The sequence below is a fragment of the Mustela putorius genome, unplaced genomic scaffold (genome assembly GCF_011764305.1).
Source record: "Mustela putorius furo isolate JIRA1106 unplaced genomic scaffold, ASM1176430v1.1 tig00003834_pilon_pilon_pilon, whole genome shotgun sequence".
NCBI lineage: Eukaryota > Metazoa > Chordata > Mammalia > Carnivora > Mustelidae > Mustela > Mustela putorius.
Window position 1 is genome coordinate 96471164 of NW_025421987.1, and position 14350 is coordinate 96485513.

At 51.7% G+C, this 14350-nt stretch overlaps 1 protein-coding gene across 11 annotated transcripts in view; it reads left to right on the forward strand.

Annotated features, from left to right (window-relative positions):
- TNK2 (tyrosine kinase non receptor 2) overlaps positions 1 to 14350 on the forward strand; it is a 46112-nt gene that overhangs the window by 13086 nt on the left and 18676 nt on the right. The window contains exon 1 of one of the 11 annotated variants that reach the window (XM_004745368.3): positions 7739 to 7879. The exons of 3 other annotated variants lie outside the window; for them this stretch is intronic. In XM_004745368.3, the coding sequence (XP_004745425.2) occupies positions 7826 to 7879 (54 nt within the window). In that variant the 5' untranslated portion in view covers positions 7739 to 7825. Of the gene's footprint in view, positions 1 to 7738; positions 7880 to 10221; positions 10622 to 14350 lie in introns of those variants that run through there. 7 more of the 11 variants (XM_045088762.1, XM_045088761.1, XM_013052639.2 and 4 more) reach the window with 7 other exon arrangements.

The following is a 14350-nucleotide window of genomic DNA, read 5'->3' on the forward strand; positions in this document are numbered from 1 at the left end:
CTCTCTGCCTACTTGTGATCTCTCTCTCTGTCTGTCAAATAAATAAATAAAATCTTAAAAAAAAATAAATTAGTTAACAAAAAATCCATTGCTTTCCATTAAAAAAAACAAAAAGAACCTGCGCATAGTATCTTCTTGAGGACACAGACTGTAACTTCTCCTGCCTTTTTATTTTCCCTAAACCCTTGCACAGGGTGAGCACGTAGTAGGTACATGGTAAGTGACTGAGGAGGGGGTTGGAGTTAAGAGTTTTGGCCTGGTCTCTTCCTTCAGCAATGGTGCCTCCTGGGAGCCCTGGAGCGAAGGGCCTCAGCTTGGTGTGAGAACACCAGGTTCTACCTTTCTCTGCCTGTCTCCTATTTGCTGTGTCTCTTAATAAAGCAGGTCTCCTCTTCTGGCCCCTCATCTTTACTCCTCCCTGGCTTGGCATAGCTGCCCCTCTGTGGCTAGAAAAGAATCACTCCCCCAGGTCCAGATCATAGCCCTGTGAGTGCTTTGAACTGGGCAAGTCCCTTCCCTTTCAGGTTCTCAGTTCCGTTATTGCTGAAGTGGAGAGGCAGGATATAGTGGGTGGGAAGTAGTTCAACATTTCTTTTGCAGTGGATTTTTTGTTAACTAATTTTCTTTTGACTCTTCCTCTCCTGCGCCCTGCCGCCTGTCTTGCACTGGGTGTTGCTAGTTCCTGGGGTTCTGGTTATGGATGTGGTCCAGAGGGGACGAGCAGTCCTTCTTGCAGAATAAATGCTCTACCAGTCCCAGCCCTGGCTTCTTTCCCCACCCCACCTCCAGGGCTCTACAATGGGCCCCTTCAGCTCTAGGCTTTTGCTGAAGGGGTGGGGGTGGGGTGAGGCCTGAGCCGGCAGGCGGAGAGCTAGGCAAGGACCAGCCCTGGAAGAGCTCTGGGAGTGGCTGGCTGCCAGCAGCTGGACTGCCTCCCTCCTCCCTCCCCGGGAGTCACTGCATCACTGCTGCTGTGGTGACGATGCCTGGGCCAGAGGATTGGCAAGAGATGGCCCTCTGCAGAACCCGCATCCCAGCGCTGGCACCAGGACGTGCCTGGGGTGCGTGTGCACAAAACCCAGACAGCTGCTGGAATTTATCCTCCACCACACATGGGTGGTGTTCTGTTGGTGGGAGGAATGCTCCAGGAACGTGTTAGGGCTCTCAGGGTCCTGTCTCTGGGCGTCAGGGTTGGCAGGCCACTCTTGAACTGCTGGAGCATGAAACAGCACCAGAATACTTTCAAGACCAAGTTGGTACAAGTGGGGAGGTGTTGAGTTTGATGGGGGTCTGTGCAGTGGTGTTCAGTCAGATTCTTTCCTTTCTTCTCTGGAACTCACACCTCTGCTGCACTCGAAGAAGAGGAGGCTTAGCGGGTCCCTGTATCTGCTTCTGTACTCTGCCTTCCCCCCACCTTGGTAAGGATGGGATGCCTGACAAACTGGACTTCCTTCCCATTAACGCTACGGTGTGTGTACTCCAGCTGTCCCTGCAGAATCTAGTGAGAATGCAGCCTTCTCCAGAAGGCTGATTCTGGGCTCTCTCTGCCAGAGGGACTGCCTGTGTCCTCCCAGGTGCTGAACCGGCTTTGCGGGAGCAAAGTAGCTTAGTGGTTCTGGGACAGGAGGGGCTGTTATGAAATTGGCAGCCCCTCTCTCCACAAAGGTGCTTGCTTTTCTGGATTAGAAATACTGGGAGGGAGCAAAGCCAGGGTGGGTGGAGGGGGGGAGACAGTGAGCCTTATTCCTGGTATCTGCTGGAAGTAAGGCAGCCTTCCTTTCTCCAGGGTCCATCTTATGGGTTTGAAGTCCCTTTCAGCAAACTCTCTTGGCCAGGTACCTTATTGGCTTCTGCCTTCAAGTTGACAGATGAAAACAGATGGTGACTTTACAAGGTACAAACCACAGTAGAGGTTTGTGTATAGAACTCTCAGTAGGATTATGTACCAATACAGATTGTTATAAAAATAGTTACCCATTAAGGATCAGAGCATGATGGATAATTAAACATTTTCAAGTTCATTTGGCTATTTTTTACATGTTCTATACTGTAGTTGCCTCTTGAACAATTTTGGGGTTGGGGCTGCTGACCCCTCTCACACGTAAATCTGCACATTGAAAATCTGCACGTAACTTTTGACTCCCCCCAAACTTACCTACTGATAGCCTACTCTTAACTGAAAAAATTAATCAATAACATAAGCAGTCAGCACATATTTTATATGCTATATGTATTGTATACAGTATTCTTAGAACAAAGTAAGTTGGAGAAAAATAAATGTTACTAAAAATCATAAGGAAGAGAAAATACATTTCCAGTACTGTACCATATTTTTGGAAAAAAATCCACATATAAGTGGAGATGCCTTACTCAAACCCATGTTGTTCAAGGGTGAACTATATTATATGTTTATACCGTTCCTGTTTTCAAATATCATTTTAACAGTAACAGAAAGAATGGCAAAAAAAAAAATTGGGGGGGTAGGAAATGGCAGTTTACAGAGGAGATGACATGGGTCTTGAGGAATGTATCATCATGTAGACAAAGAGAAGAACCATCACGAAGAGAATAGTTCAGAGACATTAAAATTAAAGGAGGGAGTAGGTCTAGGGAAGGGCAAATATCTTCCTAAAAATTTTTTTAAAATTTAAATTCAGTTAACATCTAGTGTATTATTAGTTTCAGCGGTAGAGTTCAGTGATTCAACAGCCTTTATTTAAAAAAAATTTTTTTTTAAAAATTTATTTGTCAGAGAGGGAGCGAGAGCACACAAGCAGGGGGAGTGGCAAGCAGAAGGAGAAGTAGGCTCTCCTCTGAGCAAGGAGCTCAGTGCTGGCCTTGATCCCAGGTCTCTGGGATTACGACCTGAGCCGAAGGCAGTTGCTTAATCAACTGAGCCATCCAGGTGTCCCGATTCATCAGTCTTATATAGCACCCAGTGCTCCTTACATCACATGCCTTCCTTAGTGTCCACCACCCAGTTACTCCATCCCCTCCAGCAACCCTCAGTTTGTTTCCTATGATTAAGAGTCTCTTCCGGTTTGTCTCCCTCTCTGATTTCATCTTGTTTTATTTTTTCCTCTCTTCCCCTATGATCTTTTGCCTTGTTTCTTAAATTCCACATATCAATGAGATCATATGAAAATTGTCTTTCTTGGGTTGACTTACTTCACCTAGCCCAATACCCTCTAGTTCCATCCATGTCGTTGCCAATGGCAAGAATCCATTTTTCGGTGGCTGAGTAGTATTCCATTGTGTACGGGTGTACACACACACACACACACACACCCCACATCTTCTTTATCCATTCATCTGTCAATGGACATCCAGGCTCTTTCCACAGTTTGGCTATTGTGGACATTGCTGCTATAAACATTGGGGTACTCATGCCCCTTCAGATCACTACATTTGTATCTTTGGGGTAAATACCCAGTAGTGCAGTTGCTGGGTCGTAGGGTAGCTCTCTTTACAACTTTTTGAGGAACCTCCATACAGCTTTCCAGAGTGGCTGCACCAGCTTGCATTCCCAACAACAGTGTAGGAGGGCTCCCCTTCCTCCATATCCTCACCAGCATCTGTCATTTTCTGCCTTGTTAATCTTAGCCATTCTGACTGGCGTGAGGTGGTATCTCATTGTGGTTTTGATTTGATTTCCCTGATGCTGAGTGATGTTGAGTAATTTTTCAGGTGTCTATTGGCCATTTGGATGTCTTTTTTAGAGAAATGTCTGTTCATGTCTTCTGCCTATTTCTTGATTGGATTATTTCTTCTTTGGGTGTTGAGTTTGGTAAGTTCTTTATAGATTTTGGATACTAGCCCTTTATCTGATATGCCATTTGCCATTCAATTGGTTGTCTTTTGGTTTTGTCAACTGTTTTCTTTGCTGTGCAAAAGCTTTTTATCTTGATAAGTCCCAGTATTTCATTTTTGCCTTTAGAGACATATCTACAAGAAGTTGCTGTGGCTGAAATTGAAGAGGTGACTGCTTGCGTTCTCCTCAAGGATTTTGATGGATTCCTGTCTCACATTGAGGTCTTTCATCCATTTGGAGTCTATTTTTGTGTGTGGTGTAAGGAATAGTCCAGTTTCATTTTCTACATGTGGCTGTCCAATTTTCCTAACACCATTTGCTGAAGAGACTGTCTTTTTTCCATTGGACATTCTTTCCTGTTTTGTCAAAGATTAGTTGGCCATAGATTTGGGTCCATTTCTAAGTTCTCTATTCTGTTCCATTGATCTTTGTGTCTGTTTTTGTGCCAGTACCATACTGGCTTGATTATTACAACTTTGTAATAGAGCTGAAAGTCTGAAATTGTGATGCTACCATCTTTGGTTTTCTTTTTTAACATTCCTTTGGCTCTTCAGGGTTGTTTCTGGCTCCATACAAATCTTAGGATTATTTTTCTAGCTCTGTGAAAAAGGTTGATGGTATTTTGATAGGGATTGCACTGAATGTATAGATGCTCTAGATAGCATAGACATTTTAACAACTTTGTTATTCCAGTCCATGAGCATGGAACGTTTTTCCAGTTCATTGTGTCTTCCTCGATTTCTTTCATGAGTGTTCTGTAGTTTTCTGAGTATAGATCCTTCACCTAAACCTGGTTAGGTTTATTCCAAGGTATCTTATGGTTTGGGGCGCAATTGTAAATGGAATTAACTCCTTAATTTCTCTTTCTTCTGTCTCATTGTGTTTAGAAGTGCAACTCATTTCTGCTCATGGATTTTATATCAGGAAGGGGCATGTATCTGATTTCGTTGGAATATGGAGACATTTGAGGAAAATGATAAGGTGTGGAGGTGACAGATAGGCAAGGAGTGGATCCTGAAGCACCTTGTATCTGGCTTATTGAGGAGTTACAGGATAGAAGCAGGGGAGGGTCTTTAGCAATAGGCAATAGCACTAACAGCAATAGGCAGCTGTGTGCCAGGTGCTGTACTAAGTGTGCTATTCATTATCTCATTGAATCCGCACTCTACGAAGGATGTGCTCGTTATTCCCATTATACAGATGAGGAAATTGAGTCTTAGAGGTTAAGTCATTTGCCCAAAAGTTGCCCAACTAGAAACTGACAAGAGCCAAGACTTCAGCTCAGGTCTGTCTGATTCTTGATCCTATTGGTATTGATTGGATTTTGTGGCTTGCCCAGTGGGGAAGGTAGGGAGTTACGGTTGGGAGAGGTGGGAGTGAGGTTTCTAGCCTGGGTGGCCAGTGTTGGCTTGTGATATTTTCAGTCAGGATATAGGAACATGTGTTAGCTAGCTTTAAGGGGGGTACTCATGAGCTCAGTTTGAATATATAGAATTTGTGGTACCTGTGCATCGTCCTGGTGGAACTATCCTGGAACTGTCTGGAAACGTGGGCCTAGGGCTTCAGGAGGTTAGAAATGGAGACAGAGCACGTGGTAATTGGAACCCCAGGAGGAGAGAAAGTGACACCGAGCAAGCAGGGCATCCACTGAGAGAAGGAAGGGTGAATTCTGAAGTCTTTGGGAAACATCAGTTAAGGAGATGGGTGAAGAGGCTCCAGGGCTGGACTTGGGGCCTGTGGGCTCAGCACCACTAAGCCAATATGCCTCAGCTTTGTCTCTCCTCAGAACCACAGCTTGCCAAGCTCTCCTGGGAGGGGCTGGGCCCTGCGTCCTGGAAATGGAGAGGGTGTGGACAGCGATGGTGTGTGTCTGAATCACCCCCTCTCTCTGTTGGCCCCAGGCCAGCCTCCTCCCCAGACCAGTGTGATGTCAGACCTGGCCTGACCTGAAGGTGTGGGGTTGCCTGCTGCAGTTCCCTCTGGGATGAGGTCCCAAGGGGAGCCAGCCTGGCTTTGGTTCAGAAGCTTGGGGCCTGTGTACAACAGGTGAGCTGAGGCTGACTGGGCTTGGTGGGGCTGGCATGTGGAGGCAAGATAATTTTCTGGCTGGGAGAGGAACTATAAGCCCCCCTCCTTTTCCCCAATACATTGTTTTCCCTCCAGGGCTTAGAGAAGAGGGAGGGTGGGGGTAAGAGAGGGCTGGCTTGGAGTTGAGGTTGGCATATATTCCCAAGAATACGGTAGATTGTTTTGGAAAAAATCTCTTGGCCGGAAATTACATGTCATGTCTGCTCCTCAGTGTGGATCTGTCATTTCACTGATGCCGCTGGAGAGGCTGGGGGAAGGAAGTGGACACCAGAGGCAAGCTGGTTCCTAGCCACTCCAGCTGCCTTTAGAGAGGGGGGCAGGTGAAGGGGTTTCATGTAGGGTGGATTCCTCAGATCCTAGAGGTGGTTTGGATCCTGTGGATATCTTATAGCAGGATGGCATTAGGAAGCAGGGGAGTTGGAGAAAGCAGGGAGGAGGAATGATTTGGAGCAGACTCTTCATCCAGTGATGGGCCTGGCATTTTCAGCCTCTTTTCTTCTGACTTTGGGTCAGCACAGCCTCCTGACTTTGGGTTCTTATAGCCTCCCTCCCACAAAGCTAGTTTCTGCTATAGCTGTGGTAAGGTGCCCAGGAATTTCTGCCTTGAATAGATCCCCTGCCTGGCAGGGTCATCCCCCCACCCCAGCATGCTTCTGGGTGGAGAACGAGCTTGTGAGGGGAGTGAGCCTTGTGGGAACGCACCTAGTCTCCTCCTCAGTCTTGACGTTGAGTTTGTTGGGGGTGTATGAAGGGGAGTGGTATCTCAGCATCACCCCCTCCTCGGCCCAGCCCCGGAAGGGGAGGGTTTCCTGAGCTCAGCCCTAAATACCTGGCACTAAGGAATCAGTGGATGCTTCAGATGCCTGTAGAATGAGAGGGTGCGTGGGGTACTGTGGGGCCCTCAGGCCAGTTGGGAGAGGAGGAGCTCAGCAGTGGGACTTCCTCTGCTAGCAATGGCCTCACCCCAGTGCTGGATGGCAGAGCCCTGTGTGGGCACGTGTTGGAGCGCCTCCTCCCGCCGGGAGTGTGGGCACTCGAGGCACACTGCTGAGGCCAGAGGTCAGCCACAGCGGAGTGCCCTGCCCTGAGCTCCCAGGCCCACTGGGGGAGGGGAAGGGGGGCAGGCAGGAAGATGTCAAGGCCGGGCTGGGAAAAAGCGTGGGGCTGGGCCGGCCTGTGGTCTCCCTCCGGGTGCTGGAGGCGTGGCTTCCACCGCTGGGCAGGTTCTTGGGCGCAGAGGGGGTGGAATGCTGAGTGGAACAGCAGGGAGCCCAGCAGGTGGGCGCATGCTTGGAGCCTGGTGGTGTGGAAGCCGGGGGCGAGTGGAGGGATAGGCATCAGGCCCGAAGGAGGGGAGGGGTCTCAGGTCAAGTCAGGTGGGAGCTTATGTGAGCTTCTTGGATGGACCTCCTTATGGAATAGGGGGCTCCTTTTTGAATCCCCAGGAGCTAATTGGTGGCGGTGGAGTCCTGGAGTCCAGGGGGTGGCCCAGGAGCTGAGGGGAGCTGTAGCCCTGCAGGTCATCGGAGGTGGGGCCACGCCACGGCACCTGGCTGTCTCCAGGGGTCAGCGGGTGGTGGTGCGGAGAGGCGGTGGCTCCTTGGAATGGAGGTTGGGGACAGGGTTGGGGGAGGGGCGGGGCGTAGCGCAGTGCAGGCGACCGCGACCATCTGGGTTGGGCTCAGGCTCTGGCCGGCCAGCCAGCCGCCGATGAGAGGCTGTGGGCGGGTGTGGGGGGGGTTGGGTGGGGGAGATAGACCTGCCTCCCCGGTTGAGGCGCTCTAGCAACCCCTGCCCTTCTGGAGGATGCTGGAGGCCCGGCCCCTCAGGACAGTGACGCTGCGGCTGCCGGTGCCGCCGGAGGGGCGGGGGCTGCGGGAGGGTTCTGCTCCCCTCCCTGGCCCCAGTGCCCGGAGTGTGGGTGCCATGGGGGAGAGATCTGCGTATCAGCGCCTGGCTGGGGGTGAAGAGGGACCACAGGTAATGGGAGAAGCCTGGGGGTTAGCCAGGTACCCCGGTGGTAGACCCCATCACCCGCCAGTGAGCTGAGGGCCCAGCTCTGCTCTGCAGCAGCCTCCCAGGAGTGAGGGGTATCTGTGCTTCTGGGCCCCCAGAGGGATCATGGGGGTTGAGGGGGCTGGGTAAGAGGTGTTCGTGTGTGTAGGTGTTGGGTGAGGGGCCAGTGATTGGTGGTAATTACGGATTACGGATGCTGCCACCTGCCTCAGTGTCTCTGGGTTCTCAGGGACGCAATTAAACTGTCTTTTGGGCTTTCTTCCGCTCTCCATGGGAGCCTCCAGGAGCAATGCCAGGATTTGGGTGTAGTCTTTTATGGGCACTGAGTCCTTGTTCCCTGGACATTCCCACTTACTTTCCGAATATGCATATGAAGCCAAATGTCCTTGTTTGCTTTAGAAAAAAGATGATCCTGTCTGCTTCCCTTCTTGGAGATCATGCACTTTCTCTCTTGGTCGGCAGAGGGCGGTAGCTGATAGGACAAAGGGGGACAGAAAAGGTGGAGGGTGTTTTCCAGGGCTAGGAGAAGGGGTCCAAGAACTGCCTGAGCTCTGAGCTCTGACCTCTGACCATGCTTTGCTTTTCCTCACAACCTTTTCCAGCTGTATTGCTAAGCAAGCTACTGAGGCTTGTTCTTACCGGACATCTAAGGGAAGAGTTAGGTGTGGGGTTCTGATGGATTTGGGGCAATCTTTTGGGGGTAGTTAGGATTTTTAATCTGGCCATTCTGACCCAGCAGCCCCTGTCTTACAGTAGAGGGAGTAATTTTTCTTAAATTGTTTCCTAAAGTCAGGTCCCCAGAGCTCCTTCAGGGTGGTGCCTGGTGGGAAGTAGGCAGTAGGCTTCTCTGAGCCACGGGTATTGTCTGCCAGGGTTTGGGGAAAAGTCAGTTCCAGAGTGACCTCAGCCTGACTTCATCTTGTTCATTAGTTCTGACCCCAGTCTCAGACTGGTGATTCACTGGACCAAGGGGAGGCTGTACCTGGCTGGCTCCACAAGCTTTCATGGTGATGACCTGGGGCTGGGTAAGAGGGACTGAGTGCTGGGAGTGTCCACCAATACCCACACCCCCTACATACCTATCCCCTCCAGCAACCCCCCCCCCCCCATGGGGTCGGGGCAGGAAATGGCTGATCTTTCAGGTAAACTCCCTGCTAGGAAGCTCTGGGTCCTAAGAGAGGTCCTGGAAAGAGAGCCTAAGATGCTAACTCCCCAAAACACTCAGCCAGCTGCCTGCCCCACCAGCCAGCTGGGGTTCCCAGAGCCGGTAGCCAGCTGGATAGGGACAAGAGAGCAGTATACAAGAAGTGGGCTCCCTGGGCATGGCTGCTGGGGGGTGGGGAGGGGTTGCTGAGGGAGACTGTGAGGACTTCCTGCAGCTGTCAGGTGTGTCTGGGGGCTGTAGTGAGGGGGGTGTGAGAGCAGCTGGTACTCTTGAGGAGGGGCAGAGGGATCATTTGTCAGCTGTAGGAACATGGGGGGCCTATGGGGGCTTGATGGAGTATCTCCAGTTCCTTTTAGCTGAGGCTGTTGTCTTTGTGGGGGTGTGCTGTACAAGAAACATCTTATAGTCTGGAATCCTGTTGCTTTGGGGTGGGGGCATCCCAGCAGGGTTGGGGGGCATATTTGTTTGTTTTGAGGGGGCTTTGGATCTAAGCCAGCTGGTCTGGGGGAGGAGGCACCCTGGTTGTTGTGGGCAGTGCAAGGCAACCCCAGGGGAGGGGGTGGAGATTCCTCACCCCCACAACCCCCCCTTGCTGTTGGCTGGACTGCCCCACTCTGGCAGGCTGCCGGACTCCTATTTCCGTCGGGCACCAGGGTAACGGGGCCACATTAGGGTCTGAGCCAGGAGACGCCCAGCCAAGGGCTGGGACTTGGAGATGGGGGAGGGTCTCTGAGGGGTCTGCCTACAGGGCCCGAAAATGACTGTCTGGGGCCCAAGCCCCCAACTCAGGCTGTCTTCTAGCCCCCACAGCCCCAGACAAGCCCAGGAGTGAGGGGTATCTGTCCCTGGGAGCCTGTAGCCCCTCTTTGTACATTGCTGCTTGATTCACATAGCCCCCACCCTAAAATCCCAGGAGTTGTCTGCAACTATGGGGGTTGGGGTGGAAGCCAGAGACAGGGGGCCTTGTGTATGGGGAGGCAGGGGGGGCCAGCGCGGGTGGCTGCGAGGAAGAGTCCCCCCATTCCAGCCACCCTCTTGGCAGTGATTCAGAAAGGTCCTTTTTCAGCCAGTGTCAGAGCTGCTCAGCTGGGGAGGGAGGGAGGAGGGAGGAGGGCGGTCAGGCGGGGGAGCCAGGGAGTAGGGCTGAGCTGTGACCACTGCACTAAAGAGAAGTCAGAGAAACAGGACAGAGCACCCAGGCTGCAGCCAGCCCGGAGAAGAGCTAACCTGCTCCTGCCAGACCAGCCAGCTGTGGAAACAGCTGTGCAGCAGAGAAAAGGGGCCCGCCCTCTTCTTCTGCCCCATTTCCCACCCTTGGTGTGGGATTTGGGGAACTCCTGGGACAGACCTCTGGTCAACTTCCATTCTGGGCAGAACCTTGAATTCAGGAGCTAAAGTCCCTGCTCCCCCACTTCTTGGGCCAGAGCCCCAGTGACCTGGTCAGGGGGTCCATCTTCGTGGAGATGCCAGCAGCTCGTCGGTTCCCTGGCCTAGAGCTCTCCTTCCCTCTCCTGGCCAGACTACGGCGACGCCTGTACACAGTGAGTGGGGGCTGGGGGTGTGAGTAGGACTGACTGGGGACTGGGCCAGGCCCCCCCGCAGAGCCAGCAGTTCACTGAGGGGTAGAGTACAGGAACGGGAATGGCTGAGGACTTGATAGGGGTTTTGGGCTTAGGGCCTCTCCCCTCGGCCCTTGCATCCTGGTTGGCCCCTGCATCCTGGTTGGTGCGTGTGTTAGAAAAATGTACGAGGGAAGTGTGCGCGCCAAGAGAGTGCTGTGCCCTGCGTCAGACATAGGTGTGGGACTGCAGGTGTGCTGGGGGCCAGGCACACGCAGAACTGGAGAGTGTGAGCAGGGTTGGGGAGAAGCTGGGCCAGTGCTCTCCCCATGCTCTGCAGACAAAGAAAGTTGCTGTGGAAAGGGCACTTAGCCGAGGGGAGGGGGCTCGTCCAGCGGTAGAGTCAGGACTGAGACCCTGATTGCTTCCCCTCACTGGGATCCCAGTGTTCTTCTAGTTCCCCGCACACCCCTACGCAGAGCAGCCCAGTTCTTGGGGCTGGAGAAGGAGGGAGGGGAGTGTCCAGCTGAGCAGGGAGATCTGTTCGCTGGTGTCTCAGGGAAGAGAAGCAGGCCAGGCTGGGCTTTCTGAGCAGCTTCAGGGGAAGGGCTCTGTGTCTCCCCCAGTCCTGACCACCTAGGGCATGGCTTTGAGCTGTTCTGAGGAACAGCTGCCTCCAGGGGAAGGTGGCAGTGAGGAGCCTGGTGAAACTTGGAGCCTGGGCAAGAAGAGGAGGGGGGTCTTTAGACTGCTTGCCCTGCTGGCAGGCACATGTTGGGGCACACAGCGGGTGCAGTCCCTTTGGTCCAGGGACAGGGTAGTGGTGGTGGAAGTACTGGCTAGGCCGCCAAGAGCTACAGTCAGTGATTTTTCGCAGTGTGCCCTTGGGGCCTTCTTCTGGAAAGCGACAGCTTCCTGCCCTCTCATATCCACGCTCCCTTGTGTGTAACAGATAGTTTAGTTGAGGAGAGGTGAGTTAATGCAGCAAGATGCTTAGAACCATGCCTGGCGTATAATAAGTGGAGTTCAGGTGTCAGAGTTATTTTTACTGTTACTCTTCTTCAATTAAATTATTAGAAATATGTCCTTTTTACCATGTGTATAGTCCCGCCAATATGATGTCACCTGTAGTTTGAAGGAGACACAAAAATGAGGATGATGTTTTAGGTATTCTGATATGTTGGGACGTTCTGACAGGAAGAAGCAGTCAGCGCTGAGCCCTCCAGTCAGTGTGGAGGCCGCGCCTGCAGGTGCTGACTGAGAGGGGAGTTTTGAAATCATAAAGGCAGGTTGCCTTCAGTGACATTTTTCTGACTAGCGAATAACTTGCAGTGAGTTCTGAACAAAACAAAGGCCAGTTTTCCCTCAGCTTACGCGTTAGTTCCATTGGAGGAGGGTTCAGTGTATATTGAAACTGCAAAATAACTTTTGTTCACATGTAAGATGGGATTCAGTTCTAGGTTCAGATGATCATAAACCTGTTTTTCACCTGCATGAACTAAGTTGTGTGGGATGTGGGACAGTGAGTGAGATTGCCCTGTATGTTACAGGATAACTTGTGTTCTTATCTCCCAACCACCCACAATATGCCTCTTGTGGACCCCCAACATGATGACAACCAAGAATGTCCCCTAGGGGGCCGTCCAGCTCTCGGGAGAACCATCTGGGTAAAGGGTCACAGCTTGAAGTTTGGAACACCCCTGTGGCTCAACTGCCTTTGCAGGGGGGCGGGGGGGCGCAGGTTTGAACTGAGGGCCTCTCTATCCCATGGGTCACTCTTTGTACTGCCCTGAACTGCCTGGGGGTCTGAAGTCCTGGCACTGGGCTGGCAGTGCCATGGGGAGTTGTGGGGGCAAGAGATGCGTGGCGGGCCTGAGCTGTCAGTGTCTGCTTTTCTGAGAGCGCCTGGTGGTGAGAGCTGGGGCCCAAGGCCACCTCTGACTTGTTGGAGAGCGGTTGAGTGGTCGCTGGCCTTTTCCCTCTCATGGTTCTTCTTTGGTGGGGAACTGAATGCGGGTCAGCCCTCAGCTCTGTGGTATCTTACTTGGACAAGGATGGGTTTGGGTTCAGTCCGTCAGGTTATTTCATTTCAGGGGGGCCCCTGTGTCCTCCTTCTCTAAGCCGCAGAGAGTGTACGTCACAGGTTGCTCCCTGGTGGCCTATTGGCTGATTATAGCCTACACTTGTATTTTGCTTGGCCAGCACAGAATACATATGCGTGTGCACGCGTGTGTGTCTGTGTTTCAGGGTTGAATTGGCTGACATAGTTAAAAAGTTAGGAGAAAGATGTAATATTAAGTGAAAACAAGGAAGAGAATGGTGTGGCTGATGGGTGAATGTTGGGAGAAACATTCTGGAAGGATACGGAGAAGTCATTTATGGCAACTGGCTTTGGGGGTGGGGGGCTATGTGACTGTGCAGGAGTGCAGGGGGATGAGAATTCATGGCTCCTGTGTGCCTTTTGAATATTTTACCATGTGCATATATTACCTTTTCAAAAAGAATTTTAGTGGCGATATTTCACATCTAGATTCAGATTTCCAGTATTCCTTGAAAAAATTGGAAGCTTTAATGACGCTGGACAGTAGTCTGTAGTGACAGCGGTCAGTGGAGCTAAGCAGGGCTGCCTCTTTGATCCGGCATCTAAAAGTCCACCCCAGGGGCACCTGGTTGGTTTAGTTAAGTGTCTGCCGTCGGCTCGGGTCATGATCTCACAGTCCTGGCATCAAGTTCCACATTGGGCTCTCTGCTCAAAGCTGCGCCTGCTTCTCCCTCTGCCTGCCGCTCCCCCTGCTTGTATGTCTGTGCTGTCTCTCTCAGTCAAATAAATAAATAAAATCTTAAAAAAATAAATAAATAAAAGGCCACCCCAGCCTCTGCTCCCTTTTTATCTTTCGCTTGTGTGGTCCTTTCGGGCACTCAAGTGGTCTCCTGTGGGATGGTCTTCGGATTGGGAGGGGAGGCTCTGCTGATGTCAGGCATTTGGTGGAACTCAGAGCTCATCTAGTCCACAGTGCTTTCTCTGGGGTCCATCAGGTCTGGGGACCCTATGGGTGGGTCTCAAGGGACCCTGTACCCCACCAACTAAAGTACATGTATATATGTATATTAATTAGGCTTTACACCGAGCATGGAGTCCAGTGCGGGGCTCAAACCCATGACTGTGAGATCAAGACTTGAGCTGAGATCAAGAGTGCCCACTTAACCAACTGAGCCACCCAGGTGACCCTAGAAAATTTTTATTTTTAAGTAATCTTTATGCTCAGTGCAGGGCTTGAACTCACAGCCCTGAGTGAGTCACATGTTCTACTGACTGAGCCAGCCTGCTACTCCTCCCCAGTTTTTTAATGAAAACCTTGTAAGAATGTATCTGTTTTCCTGGAGACACAATCAGTAGTTTTCGTTGTTCTCATAGGGTTTGTGCCTCTGAGAACAGTGGTGGCTCTCTGGTCACTCAGCCGCAGATGCAGTTGGGACTTAAGACCCCGACGCCAGGGCTTGGGCTGTATTCCGGCTGTCGCAGCTCAGTCCTTGTGGCCAGTGGGAAGAGCGCACAGGGCTTGCATGGCGTTCTGTACAGTTTGGGGGAGCGGGCAGGCGATTTGGGCCCTTCGTTGAAGCAGCTTAGCAGGAGGTGGGTGAGCCCAGGGCCCTCGGGGAGGGGGTTTCCCCCCCCCCCCGCCCACACCCTAGGTCCCTGAGCCGTCCCTA